Raw genomic sequence first — 8,926 nt, forward strand, 5'->3', positions numbered from 1 at the left:
GAAATGACTTCAAGCTGTCATTTTCACAATCTAGCTGATGTCACGTCAACTTTCAAATAGTTCACTAACTTATCAGAACATGTTAAGGATTTAACTAAAACATGCTGTTGTTTTGAGCTTCTGAAACAGCCCTGATACAACTGAGGTGGATGATGGTTATTTTTTAAATGTCACTTTTTAAATGTAGACAACTAATTAAGTTCTATTTATTTCTTTTGTGTTTTGGGTGGCAGCAGAATTCACACAGATGGATCTCTCTAAACTTCAGCAGATAAAACTGTTTATATGGGGATGAAAAGAAAGATATGTTTTTCTAATTACCTGTGTGGTAAATGGCTTAACCTATAAAAGTCTTGATACGTATCTGTTGTAATCATTGCTGCATTTATTGTTAATCATTTCATTATGGTGAAACATTGTTGGATTTTTCCTAACTTGACCTCTTGATAATGTGGAAGTTACAATTAAAGACTTTGGGTCTTATTTCAGAAACTTTCTAAGTTTTCAATTCTATTTTATCTCTGTTTAAGATGACACTTTGGATTTGGTATTGCAAAAAAACATGTTTCCAAGCTGCATTTAGCTTACTTACCTTACAATAGGAATTTAGCTACAACAGAACAGTCTATATTAGGGATTTCCCAAATAAAAAATACTGCATTAGAATGGCATTGAACTTCTCCTTTTAAATGAAATGACTGAAATGCTCCTCAAACTGTATGATGAGGACTTAATTTCTTGGACCATGTATTAATGGACACATGTAGACTGCCCAGACCCTTTGAACTATGTGCTTCTATAGTTTGAACCTTTAAGATAATTTCCTGTAATGAGACCCCAGTCCTCTTATATATTTAACCTCTGAACTTCTTTGTTTTCCTGAGTCTCACTCCCTTTCTCTGTCCTCAGGGCGGTGTGGTGCTGGTCCACTGTAACGCAGGCGTATCACGCTCCTCCTCCATCGTCATTGGCTACCTGATGTTGAGGGAGGGGCTGTCGTTCAATGATGCATACGGCAAGGTGAAGCTGGCGAGGCCCTCAACTCGCCCCAACCCCGGCTTCTACCAGCAATTGCAGACCTACAAACCATAAAGATGCATTCATTATTTATTTTCAGCCACTTGGGGGCATCAGAAACAAGAACAGTAACATATCACTACCCTTTCAGGGGAGAGTTCAGATTTTTTGAAGTGGGGTTGTATGAGGTCAGCATGTCCACAGTGTGGAGAAGCAGGCAGGAGAAACAACACAGAAGTTAGAAAATGTCTCACCACTTTCCATTTCCGGTCAGGCTGCAATCTCCGTGCCTGAGCAGGGAGGCCAACCAGGAAGTGCCTTAAGCCTGCAATCCACCGAAAATTCCAGCAGGGGGTGCTAAGTTTGGCTGCAAAAAAAATCTGCCCATTCATTTCAGTGCAAAATCTGAAAACTTCTCACTTGATTTATTACCTCGGATAACACACTAATAAAAAATCATCTTCAAGACAATTTGATGCTCCAAATCAATGCTCCAATTAATGCTAACATGAATTAGCAGCAGCTTCTCTCAGTCAGGTTGAGGTGTAGAGAGACGTGTAGTCAGTGATCAGATCCCTCGCGCTCCTCCACAGTCCAGATATGGTTTGCTCCGCGTATCGGAAACAAGATGGCGACGCAAGATGGCGACTAGTGTAGCGCTGAACTCGAGGCTTCCAGCGGGCCACAAACCAATGGGCCACAAACCAATGGGTGACGTCACGGTGAATACGTCCATAGGCGGCGCCAAGGAGGGGCTTGCCGGTGCTACAGCTTCCCCTAGTGGTGGCATAGCACCCCCACAGCACCCCCATGAAATCCAATATAAATTCATTACTCCAGTGTTTTGTAAGGTAAAATTGCTGTTTTTGTCAATGGAGTCTGGTGGCTCTAACAAGCACATGAATAATTGATTCAGTCTCCCGCCAATAATGGCTGTTTGACAGCAATATTAAAGTGGTGGTATATCTTCTATATAAGCATAAACCTTTTAATATTTTATATATTTTCAAGGCCGCCATCTACTGCTGGTAATACACTGACTATGAATAAGTACCTTATACAGCCTTGCTTCAATAAATCGGAACTCTTTCTTCAAAGATATTGTAGGTGATTTAAAAAACAAACAAACCGTTACTTATTTACTAATGCAAGTTCAATATTCACGTTCTTTTAGCTCTGTTTTGTGTCTCTTTGAGCTCCACTAGGCAGCATACAGTGTTTCTTTTTTTTAAATAGCTTTTTTAACCGAAAACATCCGCCTGTGAGAGTGATCCAAAACAGGGCAGTTGTGGGCCGGTGAACCAAGTCAATGAGCAAACATTATGCATAGTCATTTGATCCATTATTAATATAAAAATATTTGTCCCATGTGCTACGAACTAACTTTCTGATCTTTAAAAATCTACGACACCCACAAGGGCTTCAAGTTGGCTTTTCTCTTACCTGTGATAAACATTTTATTTTGAAAATTGCTATGTTGTTTTCTATTTTTCAAAAGATTACAGCATTTTCTTTATTATCAAAAATATTTCAAATGTCAATGGAAGATCTTGATTTTTTAAAATGTCTTGCTAAACATATTTTTGTGTTTTTTTGCAAGAAATATGACACTAAAATAAAGTGCTAATGTAGTCACTTAAAGGAATCAACATATAAACATCGAAATCAACAGAAGGTCAAACGTGGTTGTGTGCCATATGTACAGTGTGTTCATGCCAGAACGTTTGCATGTACTGAGTCATTTGTCTAAAAATAAAGCCCCGACGTGGAAGACTGTCTGACTCTCATTTCACAGCAAAAAGGAAACAGTTTTCCTTTCAGATTTGTTCATTTCGGATGCACTTGTTTTCTTTGCAGTATGGATTGTTTTCTAATTAAAGACTCGCCACTTTTTCCTGAGGTTCAACTTGATTTCTTTCTCAACTACACAAGCAGATACACCATCAATTATAATGATTACCCTCGCCGCTGCATTGTCTCTATCAATTTCACAACTTTGCAAAGTTGATGCGCGAACCTCGCTCCCTTGAAATAATTAGCTCGTAATTAGCTTGTTAGATAATGAGGGAGAATCCAGTTGGCTCACATGCTAATCAACAAACACCACCGGGATGAGCTCCACACGCTGCAAACTCACAGCACACAAAGGTGTCGTATCCCAGTCTTCACTGTTTAAATGGGAATAAAGTCTAAAGGGCAGAAGTGTGTTTGTTGTTCGCCCAAGCTGAGAACATTGACTGATCATTATTGGACTCATTAATGTCCTGGGTGTCAGAGTTTACAGTCCGATCCATAGAGGGAGGCGATGTTCTGCACACTTAGCTGTATCGAAGGCTTGACCTAAATACACTGCATTCGATTTGTAAGACAGAAAATACATGCCCTGGGTTGCACACTGTAATCTGCAATGTTACAGTGAAATAAAATAGGCATCAAGTTTCCTGCTCCGAGGCACAAAATGACCATAATTTAACTGCAGTTATGAATATTAATAGTGGCAGTGTGATTACTTCACCAGCTGTGTTTAAAAACTCAGTTTTCAAGACTGAACTTTTAAATTAAAGAGTTAGAAAACCTGCAGAAGGTGCATATTTGACCGCTGTGACTCTAGGGATGGAGATGTCAGCTGGTCAGTCAGGTCATTATGTTGGTCTAGACTGACTTATGACTCAAGTTATGGCCTGATTTCTCCTCTAGCACCACCATAACATTAACATTTTTTGGTTTTGAGGGAAATGTTTAAACAACTACAGCGTTTTTGGTACATATAACTTCGGTATTCTCTTAATTTTTTTAATTTTTTATCTTGGACCATTATCAGGTCAAATTTGTGTGGACTTTGCATGTTGTCCTTGTGTCAGTGTGGGTTCTCTCTGGGTACTCCGGCTTCTTCCCACAGTCCAAAAACATGCACCTAGGTTTAATTAGTGACTCTAAATTGCCCGTAGGAGTGAATGAGAGCCTGATTGTCTGTCTCTGGCTGCATCCCATTGCTCCTATTTCGCATCCCTGCATCCCTCACTTGCGCCGTTCACTTGCGTCTTAGTCCCGCCCACCGGGGATGCATGGAGAGACGCAAGTGAGGGAAGCGAGGAGAGGGGAAACAATTTAAGGGACATGGGAAGTCCTTCCCTCCGAAGCGTCACGTGAAGCGACGTCCGTTTCTGACGGCGGCAGCAGATCACAGCTGGATCAGCTGTCAGTTGCTTTAACAGCTGGAGACATGCACTAATAATAATAATACGTTTTTTCTCTGTTTAACAAACACCTGCACATGAATAACAACCTCCATTGTGTATTTATGCTGTAAACTGTGTCCAGCTCAGGGGCACGGGGATGCCTTTATATTATTTATTTATTATTATTTGCTTCTGTACGGCGTATTAGGGCCAAGTATGAAAAAATGCCTCACTGGGTCCGTCTGGTGCCACAAATGCAAGCACACACACACACACACACACACACACAGTTCAAAGATGAATAAAGATTCCATAAACCCGGCTCCATGACATGCGTAAAGACGCATCACATGCGAATGCCCATGAGGAATGAAGGCTGGGAACAATAAACCTGCTGCTGTGAAAAAAGTTTAGACGAACGTTACACACTGTAACTGTCAACAAGGAGCAGAGGAGGTCTGAAAGACAGCGCTCCATGTGAATGCGAGGAGGAGGGGAGCATCAGTCCGATCACTCATAAACAACCACTCTGATAAAACACCCAAAACAGAGTGAGTGATAGAGAAGCGGAGACATCCCGCAGGTAGAAATGAATGAAATGTGGTGATGTAGAACCATCACTTCATGTTATGTGTTTTTAATCATGCCATGGTGGCTGGGCCCTTCTCCCCTGGGTCACTATTTATTTATTTTTTTCATACATGGCCCTAATACACCGTCGTCGTTGACGATCCTGGTGATAAATTAATTATTTAATATCCCAGAACATGACTGTGTCCGCTGAACACCGGCCAATGTTTTATTAGGTTAGATGATTAAGGTAAAATGTAAATTATGTCACTCAGCAATGATCAGCCTCACGTGGGACTGATGAAAATGACAAACAATGTAAAAGTGTTTCTTGCTGACGGACAGACTCTCATACTCTTTACTGTTTTTTTTACTTCAATAATATCCATGATAAATCTGTATGGTGGAAAAAACAGATCACGAAAAGGAAAAAAACTTCTAGAGCGATCTTTCTCTTAAGTTATTATAAATGTAGACATATGTTTGTGGTGTTTTTGTTGTTCAGAGTCACAATAAAAAGATTTTAACTACATGGTGAATCATATAAATAAATATAAAGTTTGTGGTGACACACATTAGTTTAATCTGTGATCTGTCTTCACTCCAGTATGAAACTACTGCGATGTATAACATCTGTTCGATCAGCTGCTGCGTCTATTCAATAAGTCAGGTGGCGGGGCCACCGCTAAAAGACTTCCGCATAGATTGCTCTCATGTATCCTCGCTTGTGCCTCCTCTGATATGCCTCCTCTATCCTCCATCCTCCGAGCACAAATAAGAGCTTTGGGACGGTCGTAAAGATGGCGCCCGCGAAAGAACTTCCGGTTCAAGCGAGGATAGAGGATAGAGGATAGAGGAGGCGGAAATTAAGAGCTTTGGGATGCACCTTCTATGTCTGTCTCCAGGGTGAACCCACCTCTCGCCCAATGTCAGCTGGGATAGGCTCCAGCCCCCCGCGACCCGGTGTGGATAAGTGGTTAAGGAATATGAAGGAATGACCTTTGGTGCATTATTGCTGCATTGATATGGTGTCAAAATAATCTGAAAAAATATACATGAACGCCCCCTCAAGACAGAAAAATAACTCAAAACCTCAAAAAATTGGGTGCACGAATTGCAGAGTTGACATCATATTACAAAGAAACATGGCTGATGAAAGCAAATGTTGGATTAATGATATTGCTTGGCTAACTGTTGTTGTCCATGTAGAGTGACCTAGATTAGTCAGAAAAGTTATTTATTAGCATTAACCCTGACTGAAGTCAGGTAAAGCAACATTTGCCGTGTTTCCATGAAAGTCAAAGCAAATTTTGAAATGTCACATAAAAAAACTGAATTTAAGATGTTTCCATCACCAGCGATTAACAAAGCTGCATAAACGTACTTTGCTCAGAAGATGACAGTGTAATGTATTACTGTAGGCTAATCCGTCAGTGAACAGGAGAAGAAGAAGAGAGAAAACAACAACAAACAATAGGTTGCTTATCAGACACCTTGGCCATCCACGAGAGAAAATGGAGAGAATTCTTCAGGAATTAGATCAACTGGGCAACTTTGTATTGTTCTTTCATGTCAGAGGAAACAGCTGATCAGTCATGTGAGTTAAATGTTTGCTACGTTAAAACTTTCCATCTTTCCCATCTCTGTTTAGCACATTAACTATTTTTCGCAAAAGACAAAAACCACCTCAAGCTAGTGTAAAAACTTTTATGTGCATTTTTGAAAGTTTTGTCGAATTTTGGTGTTTAAATCAATCTTTTCTCATGCAAATCTTCAAAATGTGTATAGAAATTTGTTGATGGGAACACGGCTATTGTCATGGTTTTATGGTAAATGGTAAATGGACCTGCACTTATATAGCGATTTTCTAGTCGCTTTGCGACCACTCAAAGCCCTTTCACACACACATTCATACTGGTGGCAGAGGCTACCCTAAACGGTCCCACCTGCCACCATTGGGAATTCATTCACACACCGATGAACGCAGCATCAGGAGCAATTTGGGGTTCAGTATGTTGCTCAAGGATACTTCGACATGTAGGCTATGATGGTCAGGGATCGAACCACCAACCCTTCGGTTAGGGGCCAACCAACTCTACCAACTGAGCCACAGCCGCCGTTTTAGGGACTGAATATGTTGTTTCACACATTTTCTTTGTAGCATCAATGTTATATAAACATTACGACTTAAAGCTCATGAACGGAGTCTGAAAATCGACTTTCCAACTCAGTAAATGGGACAACATGCAGCAAATACCTGCAAAACTGATGGGTTGAGTGCTAAATGTTAGCACACTAACATGCTACATTAAAAAAGTGAACATGATTTAAATTATTCTGGGGCGCCAACTCTCACGTGTGAGACTCTTTCACATGCTTTCCCACCACATGTCCTATTTTGAAGCAGGGAAAAACAAATGTATAACTGAATGTCGAAAATAATTCACAGACAGCACATATGAAGGCAAGACAGAGCAGCAAAGCACAACACGATAAAGCACCATAAAACAGTAAAGTAAGCCATTGTTTAAAAGAACAGCGCCACAGCAATAATTTCTCAATTTATATACCAACCTTATTTATATAAAACCTTCAGCAAAAAAATGTATTTACCACTGAGTACTGGGTTTCCAGCAGTCTGTAAATTATGAGGGAGAATGTTATAATTGCTCCCTTACTAACTAATTAGTACTAATTGAATTATTAATACTACACCAGTATACAATATAATGATTAGTATAAAACATGTAGAATTACTCTGCAGCTGTATTCTTGTTTTCTGTACAAGCATTAGTATTACAGTTCCAGTATTTTGCATGCTGATGCATTTACTCTTCAAAAGCAACATTTGTGCTGGATTATAATGAGAGAGCGTATTTGTCCCCTTTTTGAAAATGCAGCTTTGCAGTTTGTGTCAGTTTCAGGCTGCTTTCGCTCCGGGGGGAAGGCAGCAGAGGGGTGGAGGTTGGTTCTGTGCCAGAGACGTGGAGGAGGAGATAAGTTCTGCCAAATTGGTTGCAATTCCTGCTAGTCCTATAAAGGTCATAGATTATTTAACACGCCTTTAAAGCCGTGGACTGATTGTGAAGAGCACGCCTCTGTCACTGTTAATAACTAAATATTTGGGGCCTACAGCTTCGTTTACCCCAATAAATGTTAGCTGCTGTCCAATAAATACACAGCCCCGATTGTTATAGTCTAAAGTTGAGAAACAGGCAGATAAAATATTGAACCAGTGTGTGACTAATGGCGACAGAGCCAATGTGCAGCCTGTGACAGCACTTGAGTGTAGGGGAGTTTGGCCTTTTCTTTGGTGTTGTTCAATGGTGTATCACTGAAGAGTATCTGCTATGAAGCCAACTGGGTTTCCCCTGACATTTTTGTGACATTTTACCGTCTGGATGTGACGGCCCACAGCATGGCACAAGCTGTCCCATCTGCAGGGTCTCATGGGGTCTAACCAACCATCTCGGTCTGTGCAGGCCTCAGAATGAGAATATTAACTGACAGAGAGAGGTAGGGAGGTAGGTTACATACAGGATGTTGAATAATTCACCCTAAAGCTGTACAGTGTTATCCGGCCTGTTGGCTTTCATTAAATATGATGAACTGCAGAAGCAAACAATGAAGAATCCTTTATTTTTAAAGCATCCCACACAGCCCACTTAACCAAATCTAACCACAAATTGGTAAAAATAAATAAATACAAGAAATGAAGAAGAAATTCACTATTTCTTATGTGCATTTCTTGACATTATGAGCACATTTGCATATGTATGTATGTCATCTGCATTTATAAAAGTGCACATTATGTACTACATGTAAATAGTACGTGAGTGCTGTGCATGAATGTATTTGATTAGTCAGCTGCAGTGTGTGTGTCTGCACATGTGTCAGCTTCTGTTAATGGGAATCCATCCACCCATGGTGACATTACTTCATATTTATAGAGATAAATTGTTTTTTTTTGTGTGTATTGCATTTGTAAAAAAGCTTAAAATTATGCAGCTGGATGTATGGTGTGTCATCTGCATATAGAAAGTGCACATAATCACCTGAAAACCATTAGTGAATGTAAGTGTTGTATGTTAATGTATTTGTTTAGATGATAGCTTCATCCATCCATCCTGACATTACTTCATATCTGAACATTTAAATTG

At 40.1% G+C, this 8,926-nt stretch overlaps 1 protein-coding gene across 1 annotated transcript in view; it reads left to right on the forward strand.

Annotated features, from left to right (window-relative positions):
• LOC131958686 (dual specificity protein phosphatase 19-like) overlaps nt 1-1,489 on the forward strand; it is a 16,959-nt gene extending 15,470 nt beyond the window's left edge. The window contains exon 5 of the mRNA XM_059323839.1: nt 910-1,489. Coding sequence (XP_059179822.1) covers nt 910-1,092 — 183 coding nt within the window. The 3' untranslated portion in view covers nt 1,093-1,489. The remainder of the gene's footprint in view (nt 1-909) is intronic.
• Nucleotides 1,490-8,926: the final 7,437 nt, after the last annotated feature.

The sequence above is a fragment of the Centropristis striata genome, chromosome 20 (genome assembly GCF_030273125.1).
Source record: "Centropristis striata isolate RG_2023a ecotype Rhode Island chromosome 20, C.striata_1.0, whole genome shotgun sequence".
Lineage (NCBI taxonomy): Eukaryota > Metazoa > Chordata > Actinopteri > Perciformes > Serranidae > Centropristis > Centropristis striata.